A 20,852-nucleotide genomic window follows, 5' to 3' on the forward strand; every position below is an offset into this window, starting at 1 on the left:
TTAAAGTTCTCTTGAGAGTGTCAAGAAGGATTTAGATAGGGGTGATCCAGCAAATATATTTTGGAATTCAAAAAGTTTTTAAACAGAACCCTCTGCTAAAGGTTCCTGAGTAAACAGCAGTAATAAGATTAGTAATTGGTTAACTAAGCAGCAGAGTATGAGAGACTGGTGTAAGGGAGTAGTTAGGGGAAATCTGTCGATGGCACCAAGGCATTCAGGATAGCGAAAAGCTCAAACAGAGAAGAGCCCCAAATGGATCTTTTCAAACTGGGAGAAAATGGCAAATGCAGTTTAATGTTAAGTGCAAAGTGATGCACATTGGGGTAAAAATAAAAACCCTTACTGCACATTTACACTGATGCAGTCTGAACTGGTGGTGACTAAGCAGGAAAGAGATCTTGGAACACTGGTATGAAAACAGCGGAGGGTGCAATAGCTGTGAAAAAGGCAAAATATGTTGAAGACTATTAGAAAAGGGATCAAAAATAAAATAGCGGTACTATAATGCCTTTCTCACAATTATTTTTATAACTTTTGTCATACCCGCAGGAGTACATGTTTCCCTGAGTGCTGCGGAAGCGGCCAAAGACTGTAGCACATGTCAATAGTTGAAATCTGGTTGATCAAATCCTGTTGGGTCTAACCTTTTTAATTACAGCTTGCAGTGCACAGCATCTATTATATCTTATCATAATAGCATTCATGTATCAGTCCAGTTAGTGTCGGCATATCTGTCTCTTCAACTGCTGGGGATGGGGAGAGATATCATCGGGTGTGTCAAGAAGTACTAGTCAAGTGAGTTACCATTAAGAACTTGGATGAAGTGTAGGTACCAACTTGGTTTTGTTTGCCTGTGACTTACCAACACTGAGAAATCTGCTCCACCCAAATTCTTGAGGAACAGGAGTCTCAGAGGCAGAAAAGCAAGGCTGGCTACATATGAAAACTTCAATGCTTTTGTGACAGCAGCAGTCATTTCTCCATTCCCTTCTCTTCACACCAACTTGCATAACAACCCACCTCGCCCCCACATTGCATGATCCTGTACATTCTGTGGTGTGCAGTTCTTAGATGTTATGTCTATGCAGTGTTCCCTTTCAAAAGGGAAATGATCAAAATTTTGCTTCTTCTTTTTCACTATGACAAAGCAGAATTTGCTAAAGACTATTCAGCATTCAGTGACAATTGTCACATTATCAGTTGAGCAATTTTGTTGAAAGCCACCACAACCATGAGGAATTTTAAGCCTCTAAAGAAAGCAGTGAGGTACTGTGACTTAATCTTGCTCAAGTGTGCACAGTACAGTAATGGAATTAGGGATGTTGCAAATAAACTGAGCTGCTTGTAAAAGCATAATCTGTTAAGATTACCTGCAAATAGATTAGAGCTGAGCAGTGTCCTAGTTGTAGCCTACCACACTGTCCACTGTTACTTGCACCTTCCCAATGGCCCAAACACCCTGGGGGAGCATCCCTACTCTGGAAGTCAACACGATGCTTGTGCATCTCTAAGTGGAATTCAGTAATACTAAAGCTAGATACTAAATACTAGAGCCAGTGTGGTGTAGCGGTTAAGATGTTGGACTATGACCTGGGAGACCAGGGTTCGAATCCCCACACAGCCATGAAGCTCACTGGGTGACCTTGGGCCAGGCACTGCCTCTCAGCTTCAGAGGAAGGTAATGGTAAAACCACCTCTGAATACCGCTTACCATGAAAACCCTATTCATAGGGTTGCCATAAGTCAGAAATGACTTAAAGGCAGTCCATTTCCATTTCAAAGCTAATATAAAATAAGGCCACAACTCAGCACAATTTGGCTTCATAACTTCCATTGCTCAGTTCCTTCCAATGAGCAATGGCCATTAGCTCAGAGATCTTTAAAATGGGATTAGATATTTAAGGAAAATTGTTAAAAGAAAAAAAAACTATTATGGAGACAGAATACAACTGAATGTCAGCTAGTTGCGCTCTCTTGTCATGCCATTTACTTCCTGTAGAAGCTAACCACGTACTTCTTGGAAAACCATCTGAGAGCTGAACTAAAGGGGCCCCCAGAGTGATCCTGCGAGGCAATGCTTATTTATATTTTATTGTTCAAGATGCCCTGTGATCCAACAAAGCAATACTTATTTTATAATTTATTGTTCAAGCTGCCCTGTGACACTTATCAGCCTAGCCATCTACATGTACATAAGATTTTCATGTGATGTTTTAAAATTATTATTTGCCTACTTTTCCATTAATTACAGCCCCTCTCCAAGGTTATGAGCTGGACAAATAAGCCAAATGCATTGACTAGCACATAGTTTCTCATAAATCAACAGTAAGTATGTTGAGTGCTGCAAGTGGCAAGTTAGCATAGCAAATTCCATTCTGAAATTAAACAAAACCAATTATCAGAATAAAAAGGGCTGTTGTCAATATATAGTAGAGCTTATCAGTACATTCAGATACAGTAAAATATTAGCCAGCTGAAATGAATTTCAGCTCTTCTAAATGAGCACATTGTTTTCAATTACCTACTGCATCCTCAGGAGGAAGGCTGATGCTGTCCGTGTACAAATATTCCAAAAAGGCTCGGAAAACAGGGTATGAGAATTCACTTATTTCTATAATGTCATCATTATTGTTGTTCAGTACGGAACGGAAATGCTCGCACCTGAAGAATCATATACAAAAGGAATTTAAGTCATGACACTGGCAAGTAGATTAATTCTGGTTGTGTAACAGAAAAACAATGGCACAAGCTTTTGTGGACTACTGCCCACTTCCTCAGATGCACAAAATGTTGTCCTGATATATTGTGTATATATATTAGCTCCACCAATTTTGCAAGTGGTATTCTTACTGTTGGAACGCCATAAACCTATGACAAGATGCCAACTCTTGGTAGCCTGGCTCACCTGAGTCAGAGTCAGCATCAATGTGGTACAATTCAAGAAAAAAGAGTGTTTACTCTTCTGCTTTTAACGGAGGAGAAAACTACAGAACAAGTGATAAGAAAACGGGCTAAGAAATTTGACAGCACAGTAAATGTCTTAATGCCAAGGGAGAAGCAAAGCAAAATAGGCTATCAAAAAGGCAGAAAAAAGGGTTGGAGTGCAGAGGGAGCATTAATTCCATACCTAATTTTAAGAAGGGCTTTGTGAACATGAATGTATTTTCCATCCACTTGAAACCTCACATCTGCATGATCTGGACTGTCAAATGCCTTCTTTATTGACTGAGCTACTGTTAAGTAGTCATCAGGCTCTAAAACAAGACACCAATAAATAAATTTTAACTTTTTACGTGAACACAAGGAACCAACAGCATCAAGCCAGCAACAGCATTTCACTCAGTACAGGTGAAAGAAGCGCTCTGACCAGAACGCAGGAACTGAGAGAGATTGGGGGGAGCAGCACTTCTGTTAGCATCTCCCTTCTATTCTGAGTGTTCACATTTGAGTTTGCCATAACAGTATTTTTTTTTCAGAGCAGGAATTGTCTAGTCTGGCTTGTGACTGATGGGTGAACCACATCCTCATTTGTCAAGTAAGCATCTGGAAGTTCTCACGCTCTGGGTCCCAATCTAAAAAGATGAAGAGTGGAATGGAGTATTTGGGAAGGACTCAAGTACAACCACAGATTTAGGCCCCAACTCCCAGAGAAAGAGAGGTCATAGGAAGCAGCTCCTGCAGCTCCGCCACCAGTTCCAAGTTCTTGCCAAGCTGAATGCCAGCTATGACTGAAGCGATTAGAAATAGAAAACTTAAATGCTAATACAGAACTGCATAAAGGAAAGGAGGAAAACAGTTTCATCCCTTGCAGGGCATGGTACAAACCGGAAGTACAAGGACAACTGGTGTAGTTGCCACCATGTGAGACACCCAGGCAGGCCTGCTGTCCTCCCACACTCATTCAAGAAGGAGCTTTCATGATAAATACCAGTGCTCCATTCTCTGGTTGATGTGTGGGAAACCTCTGGTCCAATCGTAGGATGTACCAAACCTCAAGTCCAACAAAGGAGGAGGAAAACTATGTAGCAACCCAGCAAAGGTTTAAGAATCAGGTACAACTTTGAAGCACCTTTTGCCCAAATGCCACCTTGGCTGAGTGTCTGGTGAAAGTAAAAGGAGCAGCCCTGGGAGCTGACCTACAAATTTCCAGCATTAGTGGAAAAGGCGGTCAAGGCACCGACCACCACTGAGGGACAAAGGGAGCTGCTGAGCCTCATATGTGATAGCCATGCGGGCTCTGAGCCACCCAGATAATGTAGAAGGGGCTTCCAGAGCTATGGGGTGAAAGGATATACACAAATAAAAAAAACAGCAAATTTATGAATTGTCCCATGGCAGTGGGGAAAAAAGGTGTTCCCTTCTCCTTTACCTAGGTGGCCTAGAGCCTGCAAAGCCCCCAGTTTCAATACTCTTTATGCTGGTGTAATGGTCACAAGGAAAAGGACTTTGAAGGGCAGTAATCTCATGACTTGAGAGGCACTCTGAAATGGCACTTTGGTTAAGGCATGTAGGACTACCTGCAATTTCCAGGTTGAAAAATGGAAAGCAGTTTGTGGATTTAGAAGGGTCACTCACCTGAGAAAATGTTTTACATGAAGGTGTGCCCCTAAGGGCCTGTGACCTTTAATGGAGAGGATGGAGTAAAGAGTAGAGGTCTCCATCTTGCAAAAAGTGAAGAACTTCAACCTTAGCCTTTTTGAAACATACCTTTTTCCTCTGGCACCAAGGCAGAAAGACCTTCCATGTAGCTTCAGAGTCTGGGTGAACCAGAGCCCCCTGAAGTAGCAGGTCTGGGAGGCAAAGAAGGTAACCAGGCTCCCCAGTTGACAGGCTGAGGAGCTCTGAAAACCAAGGCCTCCTGGGCCAAAATAGAATATGGGTCTGTCAGATGCTGTGGTGAACAGATCCAAAGCCAGTATCCCAAATCTTTCCTGGATCTTTCAGCCTCAGATCTTTATTCTGTGTCCCCTCTCTGAGGAACTTCAATGACTTTGGACTAGGAGGCCTTGGCAATGAGCTCTACAACTCTCCTGGCCAGCATGCATAACCATTTGGTCAGTTCTAAAGAGATGCTCCCTTTGTGAGACTCAATGGAACCAACCACCAAAGGAAGGATTTCAATACCTGTGGAGGAATAGGGGTCCTGAGGTATCACCTGAAAGCTATTTGTTTCTGAATCGATAGAAGCAGCATTGGAGGGAATGGGAGTGAAACCTGGCCCACAACACTACTGCAATGCAGGATATCATGAGACTGAATTTGTACACTAGCTCCATGAGATCTGCATATCAAAACGTGCTCAGGAGGCCTATGTCTTGAGACAGCTTCATAAACTTTTTCCACAGACCTGGTCCTGGTCCATGTTCATTAGTGATCTCTAGTGCTGGAGACACCATATGGCATGCAAATGTCTTTCTGGTGATTCACCAGAAACCCATGGGACTCTAATGCCAACAATTTGCTCTCCAGGTCCTCCCACTCTTACAGCAACAACGGTGACTGGACCAGCAGGCCCTCAAAATAGGCATGGGTATGAATGCCCTACACCCAGAGGTGTACCACAAAAGCCACCATGGTCTGTGTGAAGACCCTAAGTGCTGAGGCAAGCCCAACTGAAAATGTCACCTTCTGTACACAAATCTGAGGAACTTCCAAGAGGCAACAGCAGACAGAATGTGTAGATATGCCTTGGTTAAATTGGGAAAGGACAGAAAGACCCTGAGACATATTGCCTGTCAAAATGAGGCCAGGGTTTCCATCTGATCTGGAAATATGCCACACATCCGTTTCAGGTCCTAGGACACCCCCTCTTTGTTGGGGATGACAAAGAAAGTACACCCCATTAAACATTTCCTGAATAGGGGCATAGTCTACTGTTCCTATTTTTTATTTTTATAATGCAGAAAACTCTTAACAACAAAATACTAAAATCAGCCTCGTCAGAAACCTGCAGCATGTCTAGGGATAAACAAAAACACAAACACCCAAGAAATACACAGAGGGAATCACAGAAACAGACATGTATTGGTAATAAACCTAGCACAGAGAAGGGAATTTTCAGTATATGAATGAAACACCACTATAAAAAATAAGGTGTCCAGATTGCAGGTGCTGACAAATGTCCAAATAATGTGATGATGGTCTCTGTGTAAATGTTGCATTCATTATATAAGAAATAAAAGGATATCAAATGAAATAAAGAGAGTCTGGAGGCTCTTGTTCTTGGGAGACATTCAGTTGATGTGTTATCTTTTACAAGATGGGAATATTCCACAAGCTTTGATACCACACGTCCAGTGAGAGATTTTGTGCAGTTTTCCATTGGGTGGCTATGGAAATAGGGGCTGCCAGTAACATATATACACCCAGGTCTGTTGCTCCTATCATCTACAAGTAGGCAATCACCTTGTCCACTATGGACTGTTTGTGGAGAGATCTGAAGACCGGGGATGGAATGAACCTGCTTGGTCACAAAACAAACTGTATGGCATATCTCTCAACTACCTCCTACAGCACCCATCAGTCCAACTTGGTCTCTTGCCAGACCTGAAGAAACACAGTCGGCTATCGCCTCACAAGCAGATGGGGAGAGTCAAGAGGGTTACTTGCCCTCTTTTGCAGCCTGAACTTTTTTGAGGACTGAGAAGGTTCCTGCAAGCATGCTCTATACCAAGATGGCATCCTTCCTTTAGCATCTCTTCAATGGAATGATTTCCAGTAAGGACAAGAGCAAGAAGAGAACCCCTCCAAAAAAATGGGAAGAAAGGCTTCCTATCCTTTGTCTTGTGAGCCAAAGCATGGCTTTCTTCTTATCCTTCATCTCCGCAACACTGTCCTTAAGAGCTTAATTGCCAAACAGCCTGGACTCCCTTGAAGGTAACCAAGCCCAGGTTTGAATTAGAAGGGGAGTTATGGGTGGCGCCAGAGTGGGGGAAAAGCCCCCACAACAAGGAGCTTGCCCTCCCAGCTCCTGAACTCCTGTCATTAGTTGAAGGAAAGGCACTTTTCACATATGCACGTGCATTAATCTAATATCTCTATAGCTCTTTTACAGAATAGCTGCACCTCTTGAGCTTGATTTATAAATTGTAAGATCTTAGGGATCTGGAGGAAAATTTCAGTAAAATTATGGCAGATGTAAAGTTGTTTGCAGAAGATAATTCAATCAAAATGTAAAATAAAGAGACTATGCTATATCCCAAAACAATTTCAAAGTTATGTTTCTGAATTAAACACAGCAGAAAGCATCTATCCAAAAACTGACCATGATTTTACAATTAAGGTTCCTTCCTATTATTGATCACATTATTAGTGAACTTAAGATTTACAGACAATTGCAATGTTCTGAATGGGGTTAGTGCTTTCAGTCCCAAGTGCTATTACTTTCTTAATTCAGAAAAACTCAGGATGGATTTGAAGAAGAACTCAAAAGACTTTTTCCAAAAGTTCTAGAGTGGTATGAACACGAGAGGCAAATAAGAATTGATACAATGAACCAAAAGCTTACTCTTCTTGAAGAACTGAAACTATTTCACTGAACTCCACAGACTCTGTGCCACAGCCATCACAATGCCTCCACCAAGTGCCAGATGCGAACATTTTTTGCTGCAAATTAACACCTGAGTAATATTGCTATATTGGCAACTGAAAAGAAACTATCAAAAGCCTTTGCCCTTGAAACTGTTGTCAATCATTTTGCAAAAGTGCGTAAGAATCAATTTATTCAACTTCTTTAGATCTACATATCCTCCATTCCCTCCCAATGAGAGACAATCTAATCAGCCAGAAGTGGCAATTTAGATACACAGCGCAACATACATTTGGTTTCTTAGGTGTACAGGGCCCTAGGTGTCTCAGTTTGCTCTTACTTTCTTTATAGTGAGAGTCTACATTCCTGGTTCTGCCTGTACTGCTTTCTGAAAAAAGTGTTCTAATTTGTATGTCAAGATAATGTTTGTATACCCCACCTTGCCTGAAAGCCTTTCATCTTACTGTAATTTGAATTTGGTTAGTATATATAAAAATAGTACCTAAATTAATCAATATCCAACTTATTTCAGGAAAAATACGTTTAGGATAGCAGTTTTAGCATGAAATATACTGTTGTTTTTCTTTCCGAGATCTTAACATGTGGGACACAGTTCACCCTCCTAGAAATATACTTTGCCCATTCTGTGCCCCCCTCCCCAATTTCTTTTCTAGTGCCATACTGGAGGATACTATCCCCTGAGAATGAGGTAAGGATAGGTGGCCTCATAAGCCTCTTCCTCTGATAAATGTTATTCAGAAATTAGAGGGCATTTGAATCTGGGTTGGGATTTTTTCTTTCTCTTTCTAATGTGGAGAACTCTCAGAAGAGGAGGGCAAACGTTTCTGATCCTTTGCAGCGCATGTCTGAATTTTCTTTTTCTCAAACTCTCCTGAAATGTCAGCAATTATGGCATTTTTTATTTTTTAAATGAAGTTCTCTCTAAATAGTAAGCTGGGACCTAACAAGCAGAGCTTGGGGAAGGGAGAATCTGGGAGAGCATCTACCTGATCCCAAGAGATCTGCTGTGCTGAAGCGGTCTCAGCATTTAGAGAGCCTTCTCCTACAGATTCACAGGGATACAGAGTGAGGCTGGTTCCAAGTGCCATCTGGTGGCCTAACTGCGACTGTTTTGCTCAAGATTAATGGCATCAGGGTGGGTGGGTTTATCTACTCTGTTTCTAGGAAGTCTGGTTGGTTGTACTGCCTTCAAGTCGCTTCCAACTTATGACAACCCTACGAAGAGGGTAATGGTAAGAGGTATTCAGAGGGGGTTCACCATTGCCTTCCTCTGAGAGGCAGTGACTGGCCCAAGGTCAGAACGTGTGTATTATCTTGCTTAAGTAGTAACAAAAAAGCACTAAGGAATTAAGAAAAATGTCTTACAATCGACTGGATAATTAGATAATTACTTGAATATCTATTGACTGTTCAATTCTCTAAATGTACCAGTTTACACAGTTTACAAAATAAGGTTTTATTGATCTTAAACTTATGTTCTAAAACAACTTCTACCCATTTTTACTTCCTGAGCTCTGTAATAAAGTGGAACCAAGCTGTCAAAAAAAAAGAACAGCTTAATGGCATCAGCTTTGCCATATGCTAGGGGACTGGGTGGGGACTGCGGAAGCACTTTTGCTGTGGGTGGCAAAGGTGGGGTGGGGTGGTGCACAGGCCAATTCATGCAGAGGGGCTGCTGATCACTCTCCAATTGCAGCTACAACAGAGACATGTGAGGTCTGTTTGGGTGCAATCCAACCACCCCAACTGTTGGCTCACCAGTATAGGAAGATAAGGCACAGGGGGTTTTGTTAAGAAACTGTGGGCAACCTCCACAGTAGCAGTCGAGCACCTGGATGTGTTTCGTGCCGCCACAAGCGTTATGGGCCAGTCCTTTCCCAGATGGAGCCATTGGGATAGGAAGAAAAGGAGGCTGATCAAACAGGGAAAGGTGCACAGAGGAAGAAAACAAACACAAGCTGCAGAGTTGGTTTTTTGAGCAGAGGAAAAGTGAAGAGTAAGAGTAAAACCCAGCAGGGAAATAAAGAGTTGTAGAGATATAATGGGCCTGAGCTTGTAGAAGAATCAGTGGAGGAGACTTGGTTCTGCTCTGAGGGAAGGCAGGGAACAAACTGAGCAGCCAACAGAAAATATAGCATTAAAATACAAGTAAATACATCATTGAGAAATATTTTGTAAATACATAAAACTACAAGAGGAAAACTGAATACATTCAGATGTATACACTGCAAAGCCTATAACTTCAGGTGTTTCTAATTTGCCATCATATTTTTCAATGATATATTTTGCAATGATGAGTTAGGGATGTATTTACTTCTATTTTAATACTGTATTTTCTGTTCTGATTTGTAATTGTCCATTTTATGTATTAATGTAGTGTACTGCCTTCTTTATAGCCCCTGATGCAGGCCCAATATGTTAGAGGCCAAAATGCACTGAGCTTCCTTAAGAAAGAAATGTTCTCAGAATTTTGGGACTTTTTCTCTTTCTCTGGCTCTTTGGATTCTGACCATTGTTTGTTTCCTGAAAGGAATAAGAATCATTTTTTAAAATCATTTTTTTTAAAATGTTACAATAAAATGGAAAAGATAACTATTTGTTTAGAAGAAGCTGTAACTGCTTCTTCTCTGCTCTGCTCAGGTTAAGATGGTTCTGCAGAAGCCTCTGTGGTGGTCACTGAAGGACGGAGGGCCCACCATTGGGAGCTAGAGGGTGGCAGGTCACCCAGGGTTTTCCTCTTTCTTCTCTGCTCCCCTTAGGCAAAATGGTTATCACCCAGTGGGAAGTTAACAATATCCCAGGACGTCCTATTTCTCACTTTGATTGTCCAGGTCACCGCAAACAGGAATTTCCCCACATATAGAGTCATACAAACTGAGAAACAGTTCTGGAGCGCTAGGAGGACTAAGAAACCTTTTTTGGCCCACAGGCCACCTTCCCTTCCGGGCACCTTCTAGGGGCCACATGCAAGGGGCATTATGGGAGTTCAAGGACACATTCCAGCCAGGCAAGAATACTCCAGGAAGGAAGGTGTGAAGCAGGACCAGTGAGGGCCATGGCCTCAGGAGAGTCCCAAGGGGTGGACAGAGAAGCTTGGTGGACTGCCTTTCACCCCCTGGGATATGAGCATGCCTGTTGCAAGCTCTTCATTATGATACTGCAGCTGCCCAGAGCAACATTCAGATCTTCTATAGCTACGCCGGTATGTATAATATGGCTGCCTATTTAACAGCCAGGGTACATGGCTGTTAGGGGGTGGCCAGCACTGTCTCATTCAGTTGCTTCCTAAATGTTGTAGGATCAGCAGCACTTTCTCCTTCGGGGAGCTTTAGGAGCATCTTCTGCGGAACACAAGACTGAAAGGAGCTCCAACAGCCCAGAGTCTGCAGGTGCTGCACAGTACCAATCTGGCAGGCATACAACCTAGCAGACGATACGCTTTATACCTTAGAGAGAAAACAGACAAGAGGGGATCAAAGCCAACACTGTCAAGGAAACGTGGCTTATTTCTTCCACCAAGCTGTGACCCAAACTACGCCACTGAAAATAATACCATGTACATATCTTCAAGAAATAAGATGCAGCAATTCAAACACGACACAATCATCTGAAGCTCACCCACTGAGAGGAGACGCCATGTCACCGCAGGAGTAGCAAAACAAGCAAAGACATCATCAGTGCAGACGAAGTGGGTGGGGTGTGGAAGAGTAACAGACTGTCCCCGGCACTGACCCCACATGTACACTTGGCCACCCTGGGTTTTAGCAGCAGAAGTGTGAGCAGAGTGACATGCAGCAATCTCTATGACTCTAAATTTAAAAACAAACATAAACAGTGGTATAATGACAAGCAGTGACAAAACTCAGAAGCCTTAGATGCAAATGGTCATTGCCCCAGCATTGTTTCTGTGGATACAAAAGCCTTTACCTGGTTAGGGGGGAAAATGGAAGACTGTTTAACCTCTTTGTACTTCTGACCGCCTGATTTGTACTTCCAAAAGCAGCAGGATGGCGTGCATATCTATCAATTTATATGTGAGTGCTCTTTATGCACTGTTCCCTGTCCTTGAGGTCTAATGTCAGTTCTATGCACTGGAGACCAGAAGCCCCAGCTCACTGACTCACTTATGTTCTATTGCCAATAACATCTTTTAGCAATGCTGGCTTCTACGTAACTTCCTGGGACCTCAAAGTCCACAATTATTATGGTTTTGGTCCTTCCTCCAACTGTCAATAGGATGAAATACCCTGTTGGCGCCTCATCTCTGCTTACAGGAATTGCCTGAAGGAATAAGAAACTCTGTGATTTGTCATTCTCAAGAAAGCACACGTCTGTCTCTCTCAAACTGCGAGTCCTAGGATCTGTTCAAACATAACATAAAACCAGTTTGTGTTAAACCAAGTTAAGAGTCTACATTATAGCTTGAGCTTCCAAACTATGTTTTTGAGCTCTTTGTATGCTTTTATGTTCCAGCTGTTGATGATTCAGCTTCATAACTTCATACATTCAGTCTTGTCTCCATGGCACAGAAGGCTCGTGGCAGAGCAATGGCCCTGGCTTTTCAAAGGTCTGCAAATTCAGAGATAATTGACTAACAGGCAAAAAAAACTTTCAGTTTAAGAATGTACCTATAGCCCACAGATATTTCTACCAAACTTTAAAAAGCAGGGAATTGGGCAGCTCTAGTGAATGCACCAGGGGAGCAGGAGACCTGACCTCCTCTCTGAGATATTGTACTGCCCTACAAATTGGTCAAAATGCAAACACCATTTGGGTTGGTCTTTCACATTCCAATCCACTTCCTGTGTAGCTTGGAAGAATTTGGTAACGTGCCTCTGAGCATATGGTGAGTGGTGGCAACACCTGCCATCTCCAAAGATGGAGAATTACACCTTTATATGTTTCTTGGTGTTCTTTTTACTTTGCTTCTTTTCTGTGTTACTACTGTTTCTACAGAGAATCTAACCTAGAAAATTGTATTTCTCACAAATCTGTGTCAAATTTAGTTTTATTAATTTCAAAGCCTTTTTATTGGTCAGTGTCATATGATGGTGAAGACAGGCTTTTGTGTTTCAAACTGGAGGTTATGCTCTATTTCTATTTTGGGTGCATTAACAATTGAATCTGAAACTGCAGTTTGATGTACAATCAGACTGATTGCGATATGTTGCTACTTAAGCAATGATTCCAGCTGTTGGGGAAAAAACAAACTTGGTCTGCTCAAGATGCATGTGCTCAGCCTGCTATGCTTAAACCACTCCACTTAAGGAAAGGTGGGCATGGTCAATTAAAAACACAAAGCACACCTAGAATTTTGCTAGAATATATTTCACCTCTTGCTGTTTTATCTTGTGCAAACTGAGACAACTCCTCATGTCCATTGGAGACTATTCTGCACAATAGTCAGTGCCATGATTCCACAATTGTTTTTGGAGGAACTATGCAAAGTGTTGCTGTACTGCACATATTCACAGAAACAGAAGCAAAAGAAAATGATTTACTATAGGAAACTTCACTAAAATTGCAAAGTAAATCATATATATTTAAAGTGACTATCCGAATTATATCAACTGTATTAATATTGTTGCTTCCTCCCTGCTAAAACAAGATCAGCACGGCACATGTCTTGTTTCTGTTATTTGGGCTGATTGCAGGTGTTGCCACCACCCATCAGTGGGACTCCCAACTTCCTGTGACAAGGTTTTACTAAAAAGGTTCTCAAATTTTATTTCAATACCTGATATAGACTAAAAGGATTAGCTGCATTATTTGTAAAAGCCATATGAGAATACTTCATCTGCCACATTTTGTTGTTGTTATGTCCCTTCAAGTCGATTACAACTTATGGCAACCCTATGAATCAGTGACCTCCAAGAGCATCTGTCATGAACCACCCTGTTCAGATCTTGTAAATTCAGGTCTGTGGCTTCCTTTATGGAATCAATCCATCTCTTGTTTGGCCTTCCTCTTTTTCTACTTCCTTCTGTTTTTCCAAGCATTATTGTCTTTTCTAGTGAATCATGTCTCCTTGTTATGCATCCGAAGTATGATAACCTCCATTTCATCATTTTAGCTTCTAGTGACAGTTCTGGTTTAATTTGTTCTAACACCCAATTATTTGTCTTTTTCACGGTCCATGGTTTGCGCAAAGCTCTCCTCCAACGCTACATTTCAAATGAGTGAATTTTTTTCTTCTCCACTTTTTTCACTGTCCAACTTTCACATCCATACATAGAAATAGAGAATACCATGGTCTGAATGGTCCTGACTTTGATGTTCAGTGATACATCTTTGCATTCAAGGACCTTTTCTAGTTCTCTCATAGCTGCGTACAGATTAAACAAATAGGGTGATAAAATACACCTCTGTCTCACACCCTTTTCTATTGGGAACCAATCGGTTTCTCCATATTCTGTCCTTACAGTAGCCTCTTGTCCAGAGTATAGCATGCGCATCGGGACAATCAAGATGCTGTGGCACCCCCATTTCTTTTAAAGCATTCTATAATTTTTCCATGATCTACATAGTCAAAGGCTTTGCTGTAATCTATAAAGCACAGGGTGATTTTCTTCTGAAATTCTTTGCTCCGTTCCATTATCCAACGTATGTTTGCACTATGATCTCTGGTGCCTCTTCCCTTTCTAAATCCAGCTTGGATGTCTGGCATTTCTCACTCCATATATGGTAAGAAACTTTGTTGTAGAATCTTGAGCATTACTTTACTTGCATGGGATATTAAGGCAATAGTTTGATAATTACTGCATTCTCTGGGATCCCCTTTCTTTGGAATTGGGATATATATTGAACGCTTCCAGTCTGTGGGCCATTGTTTAGTTTTCCATATTTCTTGCCAATTTTTTGTCAAAATTTGGACAGTCTCAGTAGTTTGTAGCAACTCTATTGGTATGCTATCTGTTCTTGGTGATTTGTTTCTTCCAAGTATTTTAAGAGCAGCTTTTACTGCACATTCTAAAACTTCTGGTTCATCATATGGTTCCTCCATGAATGAATCTGTCATCCTTGCATCTCTATTTTATAGAGTTATTCAGTGTATTGCTTCCATCTTCCTTTTATTTCATCTTGGTCAGTCAGTTTGTTCCCCTGTTGATTATTCAACATCCCTTACTCTTGGTTTAAATTTCCCTTTCATTTCTCTAATCTTTTGGAATAGGGCTCTAGTTCTTCCCTTTTTGTTGTCCTCTTCTATTTCTATACAATAACTATTGTAATAGTTTTCTTTTTCCAGACGTACTAGTCGCTGTATTGTTGCATTTAGGGTTCTGACCGTGTTTCTGTCTCCTTTTGCTTTTGTTTCCTTCTCTCTTTAATCATTTTAAGAGTTTCTTCAGTTATCCATTGAGGTCTTTCTCTCTTTTTAACGAGAGGTATTGTCTTTTTGCATTCTTCCTTGATCATGTCTCTGACTTCACTCCATAGTTCTGGTTCTCTGTCAACTAAGTTTGAAGCCTCAAATCTGTTCCTTATTTGATCTTCATATTCTTTTGGGATATTATTTAAATTGTATTTAGGCATTATGATTGCTTTATTGTTATATAATCAATTTGATTCCTATATTGACCATTTGGTGATGTCCATGTGTACAGTCGTCTTTTTGGTTGCTCAGAAAATGTGTTTGCAAGAAACAAATTATTGGCTTCACAGAATTCAATGTCTTTCTTCTGTTTCATTTCTATCTTCTAAGCCCCATTTCCCCACAATTTCTAGTTCTTCTCTGCTCCCTATTTTTTCATTCCAGTCCCCCATGATTATCAGCACATCTTGCTTTCGTGTGCGATCAATTTTTTCCTGTATTTCTGCGTAAAATCTCTCCTCTTCTGCATTTGCCGTTGGAGCATAGACTTGGATGATGGTTATGTTAATAGGTTTCCCATTATATCTCATTGATAGCACTCGCTCAGACCTTGTGTTGTAGCTCCTAATTGCTTTTGCTACATCACTTCTCACTATTAAAGCAACCCCATTTTTTCTTGATTTCTCATTTCCTGGATAAAATATTTTGTAGTTGCCTGATTGAAAATGTCCCATTCCCATCCATTTTAATTCACTCACACCAAGTATTGTAATGTTGATACGTTCCATTTCTTGCTTGACAATTTCTAACTTTCCCTGGTTCATGCTTCTCACATTCCATATTCCTATTGTGTGCGTCGTACAACTCCGGACTCACCTTTCGCATCTGTGCGCATCAGCCTCTGGGCTTCCTTTCGGCTTTGACCCAGCTGCGTCATTAGTCACAGCGCTACTCGTGCTTGTCCTCTGTTCTTCCCCAGTAGCTCGATGCGTGCCTTTTGACCTGGGGGTCTCATCTTCCAGCGGTATCTCATGTTGCATTTTGGATACTCTATTCATAGGGTTTTCGTGGTAAGAGGTATTCAGAGGTGGTTAACCATTGCCTTCCTCTGAGTTTGGATGCATCTTTGTCTGGGGTCTCAGCTTTGACCATTCCGCCTTGGCTGCCCCTGCTAGGAGCAATTAAGACACTGATATTTGGCATTTGTGGTGTTGTATTAGCTACTGTGAGGCCTACCACTTCACCTTTAGGTGGGGCTTGGGATCCACATTCAAACTGTACCCATCAGTTTTCCATTTTTTTTAACTGACAGCTTTAGGACCCACAATACTATACTCTTTTATTATGAGCTAGTTGACAGACGTTTGTACCAGGTAGTCCTTTTCTTCATATTTTTTCCCAACTGATGAAGCCTGGAAGGTTAGATGGTTACACACCTGAACATATGGATCTGGTATGGCTGCAGGGAGGCCTAGAACTTCCATAAGAACAAAAAGCTTATCTTGTAAGACAGATAAAGCTATCTACCATACAATCTTGTTCCTCTTTGGGCAATGCTGAAAATGAATTGATCACCAGCAGTGAGAGGAAGAACAGGAATACGGCCTCCGGAATCTTGGTTATGAAGCAAATTCCTCTTCCCCACCCACCCACGCATACATCGTGAGTTCTCTCCTGCTCTAGCTAGGTCCTCCCAGTCCCAGTCAATAAGATTAGAGCTAAACTACAGATCTAATCTAGTCTGGGCTGTTTGAGAAGTTTATCTATTCATCACCAGGAGGTTTCTTTTTATCACCATAATTTTCTGAATTAAATCCTTAGAGACAGTTGCAACCCTTAATCCATTATAAAATAATCTACAATTGCTATCAAACAACATGTTAGGAACTGTTATTGCTGTTAAAAAATGTTAAACTCTCTCTTTACTTAAGCTTTTAAAAAAAATAAAGCTTCCACCTATCAATTGTAGCACTATGGAGACTCAAAAGATAAATGAGATAGCGCAACTATCTTTGAACTCCATTGTCATATTTTACCATGACGTGAACTGCCCACAAGTACTATTTTATTAGCAGGGCTAATAAAAAGCTTTGCTGAAATAGTAATTCTGTTATCAAACATAATGGAGTAAGAGATCTAGCTCTGGTCTACAAGGCAGTTGTTCCACCTTGCTTTTCTTCTCTTGCAGCCTTAGTTGCAAGCTAATCGGCACGTTCTTTCTTCATCTCTCTTAGAACAGCACAATCAATGGTGCAGTTTTAGCTGCTAAAGGATACTGTTCAGCCACAATGCTCCCATCCTCTTCATTAGAAACTGGCGAGACAGAGCTGATTTAGAGATCTCATCTCAGGTGGAAGTGTAACATGATTTGATTTCAGATGTAGGTTTTGATGCCTCAGGTGAGTGTGTAGCAACCTGCTTACTGTCAGCCCTGTGACATCTGAATCAAGTCCTGCAAAAGATTACTAATAGGAATTGCACCTTAATACATTTTTTTTTCAATTAATTTTTATTCTAATTTTCAAAACCAAAATAATATAAAAAGAAAACAACACAAATCAATAACTAATACAATACAAAAAAAAATACATATATATAAAAATATTGACTTCCGATTTGTCATAGTTCAGCTATAAATCTATAATATATAACAAACCTATCTCTTAATAGATTATAAAATCACCTTCCTCCAGCGGTTATCTTAGTTGGTTTCAAATCTCATTAACATCATATCATTTTAATATTCCACAAAAAGTCAAAGAGAAGTTTCCAATCCTTGAGATATATATCAATCAATTTTTTTTTCTAAATAAACATGCCAATTAATCCAGCTCATCAAATCTACTAAATCCAGTAATTTCAAAACACTATAATTCAACTATAAATCTATAATATATAACAGACCTATCTCTTAATAGATTATAAAATCACCTTCCTCCAGCAGTTATCTTAGTTGGTTTCAAATCTCATTAACATCATATCATTTTAATCTTCCACAAAAAGTCAAAGAGAAGTTTCCAATCCTTGAGATATATGTCAATCAATTTTTTTTCTAAATAAACATGTCAATTAATCCAACTCATCAAATCTACTGAGTCCAGTAGTTTCAAATCGCTCTTCTGTCATTATCCATATTGGGTCCATCTTCACGCACCCAAAAATCTTGCTGTCATAGTCATATAATAAAAGTCTGATAGGAATTTCCTCCATCACAGATATTTTCTTACCATCAAATCCAAACGTAACACTGAAGTATTGTTTCAAAGCCGCATCTCTGCTCCTCTTTTCCACATGATACACTAGTACATTTCTTGAAGGTTTTTCCATTGACACAAAACAGGGATTAATTCTATTAACTTTCTCCATTTCAAGTTCCATCAAATCCTTCCAGTCCAGGAATTTTTTTGAACCGATAATATCTTTATCTCCAATCTCTTCAATTCCTTCAGAGACAGCGCTGTATTCCAAACTGTAATATTTATCTCCAGGATCCGTCACAACCAGGAAATCCAAATCTTTTTTCATGTCCATATTTAAGCCAATCTCCATAGATTGAACCTTGCCTTTAATTTCTCTTTCATCCTTTTTTTGTTTTCCAGATCTATCTTTATTCTCCTTTCTCATAGAATCCTGAGTTTCTTTCAGCTCCTGTCTCATTTCATGAAATTCAGTTCTCCACGCTTGTCTATTATTTCTCAGTTCTTGTTTTATTGAGTTAATCCCATCCATTATTTTCTGAAGCATGTCTAGAAATAAAGTCCCTTCTTGTACATCCATGATCTTCTTAATTGCCATTCTTAAAACCAAAAGAACAAAACTCCTTCAATTTTCAATGTCCCAAGCAAAGAGCAGTTTATTTCTTTATCCAGTTACAAAGGAGTTAATCTTTCCAACCAACTAACGTCACACGCTAGACAGTCCTTATCTCTTAAATGTCCAGAAGTGCAAAAACAGCTTTTAGTTCACAGCGTTCAAATAACTAGTAGCAGAGAGAATGAGCAGATTCGTCAACAACAACAACAAAAAAAGTAGATGAGAAAAAATAGTCCCTTATATATATTACACAAAAGTCTTGTAAATCAAAAGGATTTCTTATCTCTCCCAATCAGAAAGCTCTCATCCGTTGTAATCTTTAAAACGCAATTTTCCATGTCAGCTTTTTGCAATAATAAAAAAAAAAAAGATAAGCTATTTATATTTTCTTCCCCCTTAGTTCCGTAAATAAAGAAGGAAAGTCTTACCTCATCTAGGTTATCTTAATTGCTGTTACTTTGACAAATCTCTTTAGCTATATAGATAAGAAAATGATAAATGTAGACAGGAGGTTTGCCTGCTAGTCCGTTAAAAAAAAACGGGTCACTTATCCAGCTGAGCTAGCATAAAATCCTCGCTCTGTCTGAACTGCTGGAAGACAGACAATTCTGACGAATTCCAGGCTCCAACAATCAAAACAAAACTATGTGGCAGATCTCACACTTCTTCCTTATCCGGAAGAAATCATCCCCAGTCAGAAAAAACCCTTCTGACTGAATTTAAAACTGGATAAGTTTCATCCAAGACGGGAGCCCGTCTCAGAGGCAGCACAGGCGGAGGGATCCTCCTGGGAAGTCTCGCACCTTAATACAAATTAAAAGCAATATCACAAATCCACTACAGTAGGGCCCCGCTTTTCGGCGTTCTGCTAATACGACGGTGCCAGCAGGGTGATCAGCTGGAGCACGGGGAGCTCCAGCTGCAGCGCTACAGCTGACAGCGATCAGCTGATTGCTGTCAGGTAGAGCGTGGTGGCTGGAGCTCCCCACGCTATAGCGGATTGCACACTACAGCTGATCAGCTGGACCTCTTGCGCTACAGCTGATCGCTGGAAGCTGGAACGTGGCAGCTGGAATACAGTAGGGCCCCACTTTCCAGCATTTTTCTCTTTCCGGCGGGGGCCTGGAACATAACCTGCCGTATGAGTGGGGCCCTACTGTATTAAAATGATATAAAACAAAAATGAAGCACTAAACTTGTAAGAGCATAATATTACATCCAGAGTGACTGCACCTCAGCCAAGGCACAAACCTTTATATTATACACACTCAGGCTTCATACTGACAAAGAGATCCATCATGTTATTGTTCTCCTCTTGTTTAGCCTGTAGATCTTGGTGGCTGCAGCATTTGCCCCACAGGCAAAGAGCCACAGATCAAGAGCCCTTTGGCTCTTGCAATTGAGCTCACGTCAAAGACTCACACCTTAGGCAAGGCACTGAGTTGCATTACCTGAGGACAGCAATAAATACACAACCTTCAGATACAGCCCCAGGTGACTCACCTCAGCCCTTCCCTGCTCAGCTGCACTGCTGCCATCATAGTTAAGATTAATCACAGTTTAAGGTATAGACATAGCCTTATGTTCACCGCCCAGAGAGCTATCGCTAGTCGGGCGGTATATAAATTTAATAAATAAATAAAAATAAATAAAATAAATAAATAAATCAAAAATGGAAGCAAAAGCTTCCAGTCTGAGCTTTATGAATACACCTTAAGAGAATGCTAACATCCAAATGCAACCATAAAACAAACTATCATTTAGTTAAACAAACCATAACTCCATGTTACCCTCTGAAACCTGCCCCAGAGTTTTCTGCACAAGCACTCTCTCCCCTTATTCCTGTTGTAGAGGAGGACCAGGGCTTAGCAGCTCAAAATGCTGCTTTTTCTGTCTTAACATTTTTTCAAATCTGAAAAGATCAGGACACCCTATATGAATACAGGGAAATAAGCTTGCAGAAACATCCTGAAGCACAATTTCCAACTTAACCTCATTTTCTTTACGGTGATGGGTTTGCAGCACAGGCCAGGATGCTCTGGACATCAGGACATGAGGAAACTGTTCCCTTTCTCTATTTTAATAAAACCCATTATAATACTCTACACAGCCACATACACATGCATCATTGAGTCTGGCTAACTTCTCAGACTACTTTCTATAATTTTTCCAAATGAA

At 40.6% G+C, this 20,852-nt stretch overlaps 1 protein-coding gene across 5 annotated transcripts in view; it reads right to left on the reverse strand.

Moving 5' to 3' along the window:
• Positions 1-20,852, reverse strand: part of LOC133376138 (RCC1 and BTB domain-containing protein 2) — a 64,297-nt gene that overhangs the window by 11,247 nt on the left and 32,198 nt on the right. For 4 of the 5 annotated variants that reach the window (XM_061607594.1, XM_061607591.1, XM_061607592.1 and 1 more), the window contains 3 exons: positions 11,168-11,358; positions 3,128-3,254; positions 2,522-2,661 (listed from right to left, as the gene is read on the reverse strand). In XM_061607594.1, coding sequence (XP_061463578.1) covers positions 2,522-2,661; positions 3,128-3,254; positions 11,168-11,358 — 458 coding nt within the window. The remainder of the gene's footprint in view (positions 1-2,521; positions 2,662-3,127; positions 3,255-11,167; positions 11,359-20,852) is intronic. The other variant, XM_061607595.1, reaches the window with a different exon arrangement.

The sequence above is a fragment of the Rhineura floridana genome, chromosome 2 (assembly GCF_030035675.1).
Source record: "Rhineura floridana isolate rRhiFlo1 chromosome 2, rRhiFlo1.hap2, whole genome shotgun sequence".
Taxonomy (NCBI): domain Eukaryota; kingdom Metazoa; phylum Chordata; class Lepidosauria; order Squamata; family Rhineuridae; genus Rhineura; species Rhineura floridana.